This window comes from Cydia splendana, chromosome 13 (genome assembly GCF_910591565.1).
Source record: "Cydia splendana chromosome 13, ilCydSple1.2, whole genome shotgun sequence".
NCBI lineage: Eukaryota > Metazoa > Arthropoda > Insecta > Lepidoptera > Tortricidae > Cydia > Cydia splendana.
Genome location: NC_085972.1, coordinates 5,723,021 through 5,737,539, shown reverse-complemented (window position 1 = coordinate 5,737,539; position 14,519 = coordinate 5,723,021). Strand labels below are relative to the sequence as shown.

The 14,519-nt window shown below is 38.4% G+C and overlaps 2 protein-coding genes across 2 annotated transcripts in view; both read right to left on the bottom strand.

Annotated features, from left to right (window-relative positions):
- Positions 1-113: 113 nt before the first annotated feature.
- On the bottom strand, positions 114-3,635 carry LOC134796389 (uncharacterized). The gene has a single exon (XM_063768581.1). The coding sequence runs from the start codon at positions 3,633-3,635 to the stop codon at positions 2,598-2,600; it is 1,038 nt and encodes a 345-aa protein (XP_063624651.1). The 3' UTR covers positions 114-2,597.
- A 121-nt stretch (positions 3,636-3,756) lies between these two features.
- The window catches only part of LOC134796366 (WAS/WASL-interacting protein family member 3-like), a 35,642-nt gene continuing 24,879 nt past the window's right edge, over positions 3,757-14,519 (bottom strand). Inside the window, exons 3-8 of the mRNA XM_063768538.1 lie at positions 11,343-11,466; positions 10,646-10,868; positions 9,788-9,888; positions 9,498-9,643; positions 8,841-9,012; positions 3,757-3,892 (exon numbers count right to left, since the gene is read on the bottom strand). Of these exons, the coding sequence (XP_063624608.1) occupies positions 3,801-3,892; positions 8,841-9,012; positions 9,498-9,643; positions 9,788-9,888; positions 10,646-10,868; positions 11,343-11,466 (858 nt within the window). The 3' untranslated portion in view covers positions 3,757-3,800. The remainder of the gene's footprint in view (positions 3,893-8,840; positions 9,013-9,497; positions 9,644-9,787; positions 9,889-10,645; positions 10,869-11,342; positions 11,467-14,519) is intronic.

Sequence of the window (14,519 nt, the reverse complement as noted above, 5' to 3'; positions counted from 1 at the left end):
CTAAAAATAATTGTAGGTAAATACTGCGAATCTTTTTTCTTCATCGGTGGTAATACCTGTGATAAAATCCCGTAATTTTAAGAATCTTTTGGAAGGAGGTAATAAAATAAATATTGTATTAAGTAGCCGTATATTGTTAAAGGTCTGGTCTGTACACATAACACGTTTATATAATAACTAGGACTAAAAACTACACTGTTAGAAGACTGATAACACTAAAGTACATGGATTACAACAAGATTTCATATTGTATACAACTAATATCACCATTAAATAAATTGTTTCACCCAATAAACATTTGGTACAAAATTCACAACAGACAAAAGTCATAAAGTAACCGAATGATTTCTATAAAATAATTTGACAACAAATGTTTAACTTTTATGGCAACTTTTTATAAATTATATAATAAGTATATAATCGATTACGTAAATAGGGAAGCATAAGTCGTCAGCCAATCAGAGCAGATTATGAATAAAATGGCGGCGATCTGGCCAAACAACTCAGGGTCCTGCCGTGACGTCATATTGACTTAGCGTAAGGTCCCCCTATTAATATTGTAGCATTCGAACCGCTACCATTATCCTGAGTTTTGGAAAATAACATGCTGGTTTTGGTCATCGTATTCTAGGTTCCGCTCTCTGCTTAGATTAGTTTGTAAAACTCGATGTACAGTCAGAGTCATATAGTAGGTAGTATCCAAAGTATTCAAATAGTTCGGAACACCATATTATTTGTATGGCGTACCGAACTATTTGAATAATTTGGACGCTACCTACTATACCACGCTGACTGTACTGCTTCGGTTAATCTACTCTACAGAATGCAGTAACCAGTTGGAGCGTCTGCCACCAGAACCGATCGCACACTCCTTAAAGCTCTGGGGGCCTAGCAAGATGCCAATCGTTTGCGCTGTAGCGAACGAAACGCTGTCTCTCTGACGCTCTTATATGGAAGAGTGATAGAGATGCATTACCGTTTCGTTCGTTACGACGGCGCAAACGATTGGCATCTTGGCTTCTCATGTGCGGAAACACGAGTAGGATAAGGACATCGGTTTGAACGTCCGAATATTACCCATAAACTCTTCAGTTTAAAGCGTAAGCTAAGCTAATCAGAGCATTTACATGATACTTGGTCTGACGCAATAGTTCAAGGCTAGTTTCATTAAAAAACTACAAAATTTGAGCTTCTCCAGATCACAATAGATTAATTAGTACTGTTTACATGTCGCTAATCACTGGGTATATCAGTGCAGTGCAAATATACTGAAGATAATATAAACTGCTTAAGAAATCGTAACGTTGCCCTTACATTTTCTAAAAACTATGCAACTTCCCGATATGTACCCCTTCGCCCATGAATCTTCTGACAGTGAGAAATGTATGGAGTCACTTAGTTACATTTCAGATTAAAATTTAAAAATGCGTAGGTACAGTCAAGTGTACAAATATGGGTGCATATAACTTACTCAAAAATATGTCCCATAGTTCTTAATTCGCTGACATAAGAGCTATGGGACATATTTTTGAATATGGCACGTATTTTTGGATGTTTGCACCCATATTGGTACACTACAGAATATGGGCAATTCTAAAATAACGACCCTAAGATAACATTACCGACATAACCTTTTGACTATCAGAAGACTTATTGCATTCGTACAAATTCATAAGGTAAGCTAAGAAAAAAATCACAACCCTCCTACTAAGTGTGAAACACCCTTGGCACTTTCGTTACTGTTGGTGTTATCGCATAAGACTAGCAAAGGTTGCATCTCAATACTTTTAAAATACTCGTTACTTCGTAAAAAGAGGATACAAAATTGAATCACACCACAACTATACCTAACATAGACAAAAGACCTTACACAGAGCACAGTTGAAGAATATATCGTATAGCGGCTTTAGAGTTGAACTAGATGGCGCTGCAAGTCGCCATATATTTTCGTAGCTACTAGATTATAATAACGTATAATAATAAATGATTTATTTCAAGTAACTTTTATCAAGCGCTAACGTTTGACAATCCAGTTAACACAAATCATAAGGCGTAGAGCCATCTAAGTATTTCAGCTGTTACAACCTCTACGATATATATTTCAACTACGTACCTACGTCTTCTACAGTCTTGTCTATGATACCTAAGAAAAGAGGTAGACTAGTTATAAATAATAACAGTAACGCTTACCGTAAAATAAGTCTTGATATGAAAACCTATTGCCCTGACTACATAAGGTAGTCTACACGTGTACTTAAAAATAAATGCACCAATACAACCACAAATAACTAGTATACCAGTAGGAGAAATGTTAGGCAGAAGTAGAAATATATATTTCGATAGGACTTTCTAACATCTCAAGTACTCTATTAAAGGATACTCACTTAGAAATTCAAGATTTAATCTTAACTAATCTACCTCTTCCCTAACCTGGGGCCGAGCCAAGGTAACACTCGTTTATCGAAAACGCCAATTTTAAAGTAGGTAAAAATGTTTCGGAGATATACGAACAAAAGGTCACGTGATCATTTCCATATACATCGATTGGCGTTTCTATAAACAAGTGTCACTTAGATTGGCCTCGTGTACTCTAACTTTTATCCTAAACGATCAGGGGAAGGCGTAATGTTTCTAAAGACGTCTAGCGCGGGAGACGCCGAGCGCATGAGGTCCGGGCACGGCGTGTTCGTGCGCGTCATACTCTCGAAGCGCTCCCGCATCGCGGCCACGTGCCCCGCTATCACGCACTCTTTCCTATCATCTTCCTTCTCTATTGGCTCATCTTGTACTTTATCAGCTCCCTCCAAATCGGAGAGCAAGGAAACTTCAGACGAAGCTGTGTAGTACATCTCGCTTTCATGAGCTTGTCGCTCATCAGACGTCACTGTCTCCTCTTCTATCTGCCCCGGCAAGGACATGGAAGAATCACTCCATCTCTCTACTGAACCCTCGTGTTTCTGCACTATCTCCGGACTCACTATTTCTGACCTAGATGAAGGATCACTCCATCTATCTTGAGTCTCTACTTTCGCTCTTTGCACGAATTCTGGACTCACTATTTCTCTCGAGGAAGGATCACTCCATCTATCTTGCGTCTCTCTTGGTTTGGCTTTCTGCAATACTTCCTCTGGAATCACCGTTTCTCTAGTCGGCTTCTCACTCAATCTATCGTGCGCTTTCTGCTCCGATTCTGAACTTTCCACCCTCGAAGACTCACTCCATCTATCCTGCTCGGTTTTGTGAACTTCCGCTTGCAGTACTCTCCACGTTTCCGCTATATACGTCTCAGCGGTACTCACGACTACATCCTCCGGAGAGGCCACCTCTAGCCTAGAAACGGATTGTCGCCACGTCTCCGTATTGTAATGCTCCACCTTCTTAAATATAACGTCGCTCGGATCCGCCGTTTCAACCTGGCACGCTACGTACCAATCGGGGTCGCTTTCGACTTCTTCCAAAACAGTTTCTTCGGGGATCGTCTCCTCAGTTACGAGCGCGTCGACTAAATCGACGCTGCCCGATCGGGAGCAGCTTTCGAAAGTGTCCTCGTCGTAGCTGGACGTCTTCATCGTGTCGCAGAGTTTGTTGATGGCGTCGACGACGTCTCTCAAGTCGCTGACGTCATCGGAAGGCATGGTGACTTCCTCAATCGGGAGGAGGGTTTTATCCTTGCCGGTGGCGATGGTGTTGGCGGGGAAGAGGAGGGCGTGGGCGACGGAGAGCAGGGCGTGGGCGGGGTGGGAGTCCGGCACGAGGTGCGCGGTGGTGGCGGAGGGGGGGGCGGGCGCCCCCCGCGCTCGCTAGCAGGCGCTGGACGTGCCCGACCAGCCCGCCAGCGGCACGGCCAGCGGCGGCGGCGGCGCCTGCGCCTTGCTCGTCGGGTGCGCGCGCGCTGCACATTCACATATCGTAAGTATTTGAAATAAAACACACGGTAAATATCGACAAACTGAATAACCAAAGTTAAGACTCGGAGGTTTATTACTAGAACGACAGTCTGCAATTTTTAACTGAGTGATTTGGAAAAGCAATGTGATATTTTACTGTCTTTGTTTCAATTGCATTTGCACTTCAGATATTTAGTTTCTCGATACCCAGAAAAAAAAACTAACACAAAATTTAGATAAAAACACAGAATTCGAAAACCAATTTTTTTTATAGTGGCCATCAAATAGGTGCGAACGAAATCAGAGCGAACAAGACTCAAGAAATTAAAAATTTGGATATTTAGCCTCCGAAGGCCCCATGTCCTACATATAGTACTAATTCATTTTCATACTAGTTAGGCTTGTATGGTGGGTTAATAGATAAAAGTTAAATATTTGTCCACAGTTGCGTACCCATTTGATGGCGACTTACATACGTGTCACTAAGAGCAATTCGGAATACACAAGCTTTTAATAAAAATAAGTATTATGTACATTTGTTATTATCTTAATGTAATTCAGTAATGGGAGTCCTATAAAACCAAACTATGAAATTTAATAGTTTATCTCACTAATTAGGGCTGAATATATTTGTGCGCAATTAACTGGAGAGCGCTCCTAAGTTGACGCACACAAGTATTGCCAAACCATTTTCGTGAAATATGACATATTTAAAATCCGATTGTTTTATAAAACCTTACATTTTCACACAATCTAGCTGCAGTATACGCAAGTGCAGCCAAATTTTGTGAAAGTACCTAGCAGTAGGTATATTCATTATTGTATTCAATGTATTGTTATTGGCGAAAGCACATAGGGATATCCGTTGTGAGGGCTTATGAGAACCTAATAAGATAGGGAACTCCTCGTCATTGCAAGGATATAAAAAGCAGAATATTCCTTGTGCTTTTTTTCTTCAATATCGTAACCAAAGTGTTCTCATGCGGACGTGCCGTGCAACGGTGCAGACAACATGCGATGCGCGTGCAAATGTAAATGAGCACTAATATAATAGCTTCCGTCTCCACGTCCTTTAATTAAACTCTTAGAATAGTTAAAATATAGAAAATTCGAAAAAAAAGGCCTTTTATGGCGCGGGTTTTTGGTTCAAAAAACGTGAAAACGTCTTAAAAGATATTCAACGTATAGAAGCGATGGTAAGTCACAAAACCGATTACCTTTAGGTAACGGTATAATCCCCATAGCCTTCTTGCTTCCTTCGGTGCCTGATAAGGTTATAAAGTTCAAGCCTGATGGCACCGTAATAGTAATCACAAGATCGCTTCTATACGCTTTTATGAGTTTCAAGTCATGCTAAACTACTGCCTATAAAGACAAAGCACAATGCAAGTGAGCCCTAAATAAGTAAATACATAGACTAAATCTACCATGCTCTAAGAAAGTAATTAAACTTACCCATATACATGCTGTTCGCATTCTGCGGACCACAACACTTACGTACGACATCATACAACGAATAGGTAACTAGCAACGCGACGACCTACAGCTCAAATATATATCGTACTTATTATTAAAATTTATACTTTGCTAATTTAATATACGTATATTTTTTGGAATATAAACAATTAGGTACCAAATTAATTTTGATTATAAAAAGGGTCAGTTTAGACTTGATTTATAACAAGAAACAGTTAAAATGTGTACTCTCTACGCATAGTCTGTCTATACGTGATTCGGTTTGGTTTGGTCCTATGGTTTATCGGCGGAGAATGCTATTTAAAACTAAGTGTGCCATTTCTTTGTCATTGTAATATGATGGGATAGGAGCCCTTAGGCTACATGATAGTACGAGTATAGTTCTATTCAATTGCGTTTCAAGTCTTACGAAACACAATTAAAAATTGCCTTTGGTACCTAATCTATATTAAAAAGAGATATAACCAAACTATAATAAATATAGTATTTTTTTAACTTCAAATTTAATGATACCAAAATACCTACATGTAATTATGTTGGAAGCATGAAAGGAACAGACACAAAATAAGCATCAACGAAAATGTTAGGTTGAATGAAATACATGATAACTCTTCAATAATAATTACTCTTTTATTTAAAAATAATAATGTAAATAATTATTAAGCATCGTACCACATCACTGTATCACAATACCTGTTGCTTCTCAGTACAAAAAGCTTTAAAGGTCGCTTCATTTCTTAACTGAGCAAATAATAACAATATAAATGAGTATCTGATTTGCGATGCTATGGCCTTTTTTCAAAATTAGATCTAGACATCATCAGTAACCCGTTGTACTTTCTATAGTACAAATTAAATAACAATAAATTTTAACGATTTTTTTGTATGATATCAACGAATCAAATTCGTTATCCGGTTCAATTTACCAGAATGACATCGTAAAATGATTTACGCTAGTTAAGAAAGGCTGCAACCTTTTGAACTAAAATTATAATGTGAATAACTTCAAGCCATTTAATAAAACAATTACACAAATTCGCAGTACATGGCACCTCACTATTAAAATAATAGATCACAAACGACATACGTATTTTTAACATTCCTAATTAACGAGGGCAATCGCTAGTAAAAATGCTAATCGTATACTTTTTATACTTTGGGTCTTATCGATTAAAGAAATATATAAAAATTAATTTGAATTTTTCTGATGAAAATTGCATAAAAAATACGTTCAAACCCAATTTTTGTAAAAACAAGGACGGAAAAATAAATACTGAAACTTTGATAGGCTTAAAATAGTGGAGATCACAGAGCATATGTATGGAATAAATAAAATTATGTTTGTCAGTTTATACTATTTATAACAAAATAAAGTACTCTTGCGTGTGTTTGTGTTTAACTCTCGTATCAAAATATAAGCAGATTTAAATTCAATTATAAGATTTTTTTAATATCAATATCATGCACGCGACAAAAATACAAGGAAAAGTAAATGGAAAAATTACATATCAATATTTATTTACTAGCGATTACCTCTCAGCCGGGAGAATACTTTGCGTTACAGCGACTAAACTACATATACATACGATTAATATAATGACTCAACGTAAACATAATTAAACATCTACATATTCATTAAGAAAAATAATTTATTCTACCTTAATAGAAACTTAATAACAAATATATGTTTGGTCTGAAATGACTGAATTTTGAGGCCAATGGAACCAAACTCCCGTGGGGTTAATTTGAACTTCCATGATCAGTGAAACACTCAGTGGTTGTGAGATGTTGAAAGGTGAATGAAAGTGAAAACACTTTGTGAAAAACGCAAATTCAATTCAGACTTTGAAATAAATGCAATTTTTAAATGGGAGTTTCTTTTTACTTAAAAAAAATAAAGTTATGAGCAATAGGGATACTTGAATTGAAATACTTCTTTGAAAATATTTATACTCAAAAAGTGCAATAGTAAAATTGTTCTAAAACTATTATCCCTTAGACATGCATCGTGCATTGAGGCATTTCTGACAAGTACAGAGCAAATCATTGACAAATAATTATTAAAAAGTCTTAATAAACATTTTCGCAATTCCTTTTAGGTGATCTTGATTTAAAGTCAATATACCTACATAATAAAAAATATATTGATATTTCAATAAGTCACTAGTAAGAAATGCCTCACTTGAAATGAAAAAGGAAGCTTAAGGCTTAATTTTGTAAAACTTCTACAAAAGTTTGGATAATTTCAATAATTTGGTATGTAACGGATAACGATATAAAATGACTCTTATTACTAACTACATACGTCCTAATTATTATGTCAACACATGACTTGTACCTATTGCACTTACTGTATAGTATGTACCATGTACATAATAATACTAATTTGATACAAATCTACGCAAATGTGCGTATACATAAACGAAATGGAATAATTCTAGGCAGTTCAAGTTAAATAATAGTAATACATTTAATCACTATTCATGTGCTTAAATAAAATGTCTTGTATCTTAGTAAGTGCACTTTGTATAACAACAACTACTAAACAACTTTTGGTCTAAAACTACTTTTTTCAACGTTTCGTCTTAACTTCGTTCTGCAATTGGCTAACCTTATTGCAGCGAGATAAGGTATAATTGTCACTAACTGTGTTCGACGGTTCACTACTTTATTACTTATAAATTGAAATAATATAAAAATACAAGCATTAAGTGAATTCCACTGAACTCTATTATGAATCAAATATATAATATCAAATTTTGTTGAAGGTTTTCCGGTATAGTATAGATTGATGCCGGAAAACTTTCAACAAAATTTGAGGACTATCTAAGTACTCGATATCGTATGTACTATATGAAGTGCATATTATGTTTTAAAGAAAAAAAAATCTAACAAATGAGGCAGGGATTTGCCAGTGTCAGTTTAGCTCTATGAAAATGACAAACGTTGGGGTTTGTGTCCTAGCAGTACAATATTTTAAATGAAAAAAAAGTAATTACGTCTTAGGATCAATAGGCTCGTTTCTTCTAAAGTAAAATGTATTATAGCAATAGCTACTCCAGTGTTATAATGCACAATAGAATTCAGTGGTTCATAGTTCGTGTCATAATAAGAATATCCTCGTAAGTCCCCGTGTACTTGTACAAGTACAAATTAAATTTGAGTTTTAACTCATATAGAAATAAAATAAAGTTCCAAATTTAAAAGCAAAAATTGCCCTGGGTCTTACGAGGAAGAACAAAAATGCCTTTCGGTTTTTGCACGGGATGCAGCCAGTATGTACCTTTTACTGAAAAAAAATGACATTTCTTTTCTGGTTATTATTATTAAGTATAGTAACAATTATCTAGATGAATATGTCGTCTGGGTTATTGTTTTTACATGTCCTATAATATTTATTTATCAATGCCACGCACATACGAGCCGCATCACGCATATTACAAGTACCACTCGATTCGAGTCATCACGCATACTTACCAGCGGCGGTGGCGCTGGAGTAGCCCTTGACGATGCGCAGGAAGGGGTCGGGCGGCGGGAAGCGGTGCGGGGCGTGGAACAGGTCGGCGAAGCGCGCCTCCAGCTCCGGCGCGCGCACCGACGAGCCGCGCACCGGCGGCGGCGGGGCGGGCGTCTCATCGTGCACGACGCTCTGGAGAATAAGGGTTAATTCGTTATTCTTCTTTTTGCATGAGTTGCAGAGAATTAACTGACCGAGAAGTCGTTTTGAGGCTCTTGGATCCCAGACGCCTTTATAAAGGACAAATTCCTATATTGACATAATTTATAGAACCGAACCGGTGACGGCGTTGACAAGGTGTCGCTAGTTAATTTTTTTAAGAGCGTTTTCATTAGGTTTTTTAAGAAAGTTTAAGTCTAATTAGTAATTATAGAGCCGACGGACACGCGCCGGGTGGATGTAGGCCCCAAGGCGCACGCATTGTACTCACAGTTAACTATACTTACATGTTGCCTGGTGGGGGCTGCACTAGTGAAGCGTTACGATTCGGCCACGACTTTGCGCGCCCGGCGACGGCGGCGGCGGCAACCATAGGTTGGAGCGCGACACAGCGATCGAACCTTTCGTTCCCACAGAGTTGGCTAGTCAGAGTATATATGAAGGGTAAGTATACTGACGTGTTGCCTGTAATGAGGCGGCGGCGGCGGCGGGGGCTGCGCTAGCGACGCGTTGCGCGCGGGCGGCGGCGGCGGCGGCGGCGCGCCGGGCGGCGGCGGCGGACACACGCCCGGCGGCCGCAGCCCGCGGGGCGCTCGCATCGTGCCTGCACACACAGATATCATTCATATTCATTTCATTTACAACACTAACATGTTTGATGTGGTAGGTACATATTATGAACGAGGTTAAAAAGAATCCTATAATACGCAAATTCTCTCCATTAATAAGAAACAATCGATCGTCTTACCGAAATGTGAAGCAGGATTCTTGGTCCCGATGGGCGGGTTGGCGGGCGGCAGCTGCGGCGGCCGCGACCCCACCGGCGACGGCGGCGACACCGGCGGCGACCTGTTACAACGGTATCGAGGTTAAAACAGATGACCGACTGGCAGCGATCACTTAATGAAGTTTTTCTTCACGGGCGAGAGTTTTCTTCGACATATTTAAAATATATTCGCTGACAGTGTAAACAGTCAATGTTCAACAGTAAGCATCTATCTTATTCACTCGGGATCTACATCTTAACGTCTGATTCTTGCGCGAGAAAGTAGGTCGCTACACGCTTGTCCTCTCGCTTAATTTGTTAACTTGTGGTTCGACGATTGTAGAACATAGTTGTCATGTTCACTCCAGTTATCCTGGGACTTAATAAAAACCACAATTGTATTTACACTCAGCTTACAGTCGTGCTAACGTTAAATATGGCGCCTGTAACCGCAATTTCATAGAAGTAACTGTGAAACCATTTTATCGAATGTTACTTACGATCAGTACGATCACAGATGGTTGAAACAATTATTGTGCTGATAAAGTATAAGAACTGGTATTTAAAACACTGCAAAATGAAAGGTCTGAAATATTATTATATTATGTCTGTACTAAAAGGCCACGAACGAATCTGATATGACTTATAGATAAACTTGATAAAGTATGAATCTTATTGATAAATCGACTAGCCGTAAGAGATGACTGAGATGATATAAGAACCAAAAGACAAAATGGATAATGAACATAGATAGCCTTGGCAATATGGTGGCCCGTTAGAAATAAAACCATCGAATATGTAGAAAGACTTTAATCACTGAAAATAAGCTAGTTTCCTCACCTGGGCACTCGCATGCTCTGCGCCCTGGCGGCCATCTTCCCGCCATTAATGTTAAGTTTCTTGGGCGGCGGGCTCGGCCGGTCCGGCGGGTTGGCCGGCGGCCGCGGCGCCAGGTTCGGCTTGCCGTGGCTGATGCGAGGCCGCTCCGACAAGTCGGACGTCGAGAGGGACGCGCAGGGGGTTGGTGTTGTGGGGGCTGAGGTTAGTGACGTCATGCTACCTCCTGGAAATTTCAAGCATTTGTAAAAATATGAGACCTCAAATAACCTATAGCCTCCTGAGTCCCTGAGGCCTTTATAAAGGATTTAATCCAAAACGCATTTTTAATTAAAATGGAATACAAGAAGGTTCCAAATTCAAAACTACAATAATGACAAGGGGGACTCAGGAGGATAGTACTAATAATAAAGGTGTAATTATTTAACGCAGCAGGGGTGGCAAAATGATGCAAGATGTAGCGTGGAAGCGACGGGCGCTTATGTGTGGCTTATCTTCCAACTCGGGTAAATCCATTCGACCCTCTCAGCAAATATCTACCCTATTACCTTTTCTTAATACCAAAATCGCATAATCTGACAGATGGACTTACCCGAGTTTCAAGTTAAGGGACTCTTATATGGTCTAGCTCTTACTTTAGGACCCTCGTAATTACCACATGCAACCCGCTAGCCAGGAAGGTTGACAAGGTTCTCCTTACCTAGCGCAACAGGGGTCGCAGAATGCAGCGCACTCTTGTTGCGGTGTAGCGTGGAAGCGACAGGCGCTTGCATGTTCTGGACTCGTTCCGCCACGCCACCAATTAGCACCGAGTCTGAAGAACTCTGGAAATAAAATAGTTCTTGTTGAAATTACGTTTTGTAAAACTACAAAACAGCTAGGATATTCAATATGAGGCTAACTGGGGAAATTTGACTGTTGTGGTATATGAGCTATCTTTACAAATATAAAATGTAGGTTTAGATACATTTCTAATAGTGACGCAATTAGTAACATACGGACAAAAATTTACCTTAGGTAGTTTTAACATTTTCTTATACATAAATACTGAAGACAGTGTATATAAGCCTTATAAGAATAGTTATTAACCTTTTCTTATACGCCTTTTATCTCTTTAAGTAAAAGAGATGTGAAACCTAGGTGTGCTAATTATGATTATGTTTCACACCTCTTGTTATTTTGTACTTTAAGAAATAAGACAAAAAAGAGCGACAAACACATTTGATTTCCTATATTTTGTTTTTTTAATACGTAAATTCTATGTTAAGTTTGGTCTTGTGTCTCAGAAGTCTCAGAACAAACACTTATTAATGCTTGCACCATCCCACTAACCCAGGTTTAAGCGGTTAAACCGTTAACCCAGTGTCAAATTGTACTGGTAACCATGGTAACTCCGCAGGTTTAACCGGTTAACCCCGGGTTAGTGAATGGTGCAAGTGGCCCTTAAGGGGCCCACTGATTAACAGTCCGCCGGACGGTATCGGCCTGTCAGTTGTTCGGAACTGTCAAAATTTTGTTCTAACTGACAGGCCGATACCGTCCGGCGGACTGTTAATCAGTGGGCCCCTTTAGACATATTTCAATTGCAATAGTTAACTTTTTATATCACAAGTGAATTATTCTAATAGGTGCATGAAAACTTAACTTTGTACAGTAAACATACATATTTTAGATAACTTTTCATGTAAATGTTAAATTACTGTAATGATTCATAGAGGAAAGTGAAACCAGCGACATCGGTCAAGATTGCAGTTACGAGATAACCTCTATGGTGACTAACATGTTTATTTACATTACGTGTCAGTTATTATGACTCACTTTGTTTACTTAATAATCACTATTACTCGTATAGGATACAATTTTACGTTCGCCCAGACAATAGAGATTACGAAGTCGTAGAAAAATTGCAATCTTACTAATGTGATGTGATTATTTTTTGAGAGTCCCTGTCCTGATTAAAGACTGGTATTTACGTACTATATTACGGTTTATTTTGTGGTTTTTGAAATAAATAGACATTTTGTCCCTGCTCCATACATTTTTTTCGAAAAAACATCATTACTCGACACTCTTTATGCCAAATCGTCCCAAATTCAAAGGTTACCATAATAATGCTGGGCAAAACCTATTTCAATCAAAAAATATTAAAAATAACAACTTTGGTTTATATGTCAATGAGAGCCGAATTTCAGCCCACAGTGGGACGGTGAGAATATAATCTAGTTCTTATAACACTTCTATCCTCGCCTTTTTAAGGAACTAAGGGATTCTATTCTGCCCAATGTTCTCAAGTAAGGACATATTTGTTCTGCAATCGAAATTTTGGTCAGGAACCAAAACAAATAAAGTGTTCTTTATTGAGAACATTGGGCAGGACGCAGGACATACCTCTTTTCTTAGTTTTATCGGTTTATCACGATTTTACTTTTTCTTTTATTTTCATATTGTATACGTTACTTCGGCTTTTCTCCTGTATTATATTCATATCCTGTATGTTTGTTTTGTCCTATAAAACTTTCTCGTTCACGTTCAAATGAACGTATTTGCAAATATCAATCTTAATTTGCAATTAACGTGCAAGTGCTAATATCCCAAGGTAGAAAAATAATAACGTGTTTAGGTTCAAAATTGCGATAGATACAGACAGATAACTATTTAGCAGAGAATTCCTTATTTACCAGTTTTTTTTTTCAATGTTGAGCAAGTTTACGATCCACTATTTTTTAAGCATTGACAACATGATTCCTCAAGAATCACCCTATTGACATGTTAAAACCGCGTGAAAATCCGTTCAGTCGTTTTTGAGTTTATCGCGAACATACAAACACACAGAAAGACACGGCGGGGGACTGTTTTCTCACAAAACAAATAACCTCACGTATGTTCCAGTGTACCGTGTGTCCTCGTCTGAGACTTTTTGGACACCGTCCTTGACGAGTGACCTAACGATTGATTGGTCTGACCTAATTGAGGGCGCTACTTCGTGTAGTGTATGTACATGCTTTATTGTTTTGGGTTTTAGGGTATGGCAGATTATATAATTTTAACAGTTTTGAATGATTCACGGTTAGTTTCGTTAGACTTATCGACCGGGATATCACGGTCCATATCAGTCGATATAAGTTTATATAATGTTTACATGAAAGTTGATTTAAGACGGTATTTATACGGGACTTATAATAAAAGAGTTTTTGAGAGTAGAATAGATGTAACGTCTAAGAAATATTCGTGTCTGTAGTTGAATCGTGACATTTAGCACCTGAATTTTTTCCGATGTGTTGTGCCATACGTTTTATGGTCACTGAATTATTAAACATGTACATTAATTGTCAATTCCGAAGCACGAATTTGTATTAGAATTTACACATTTTATGCGATCAATGAATATAACACCAGGGATTCGTTCGATGCTTAATGAGAAAACTTATCTTAGTTTAATTTTCATTTATTGGCCCAAAAAAAAGCAAATGTTAATATGATAAGGGGCTGTCCATAAATTACGTCATCGATTTTTGACGATTTTGGACCCCCCCCCCCCCCTATAATCATCCAAAAATCATGCTTCAAATGACCCCATTTCCTCCTACTTCATGCTACCGTCATCCGATGTCCAGACCCCCCCCCTAATTTGAAATGACGTAATTTATGAATAGCCCCTAAGCTACAAAAAACATTAGAAAACTAAGGGATTCAGATCGAAGGTTATTGGCGTGGTCCGAGCCCTTTAAGACCCACTGCTCTATATAACAGTGAATCTGTTTCATACCCTGAAGACCCACAAAGATTGGATCGACACGATTTCCTATTGATTATATCATTACATCACCATCATATCTAAGGTCAGTGACAAGTCATGACCGTGACTCATGTCATGATG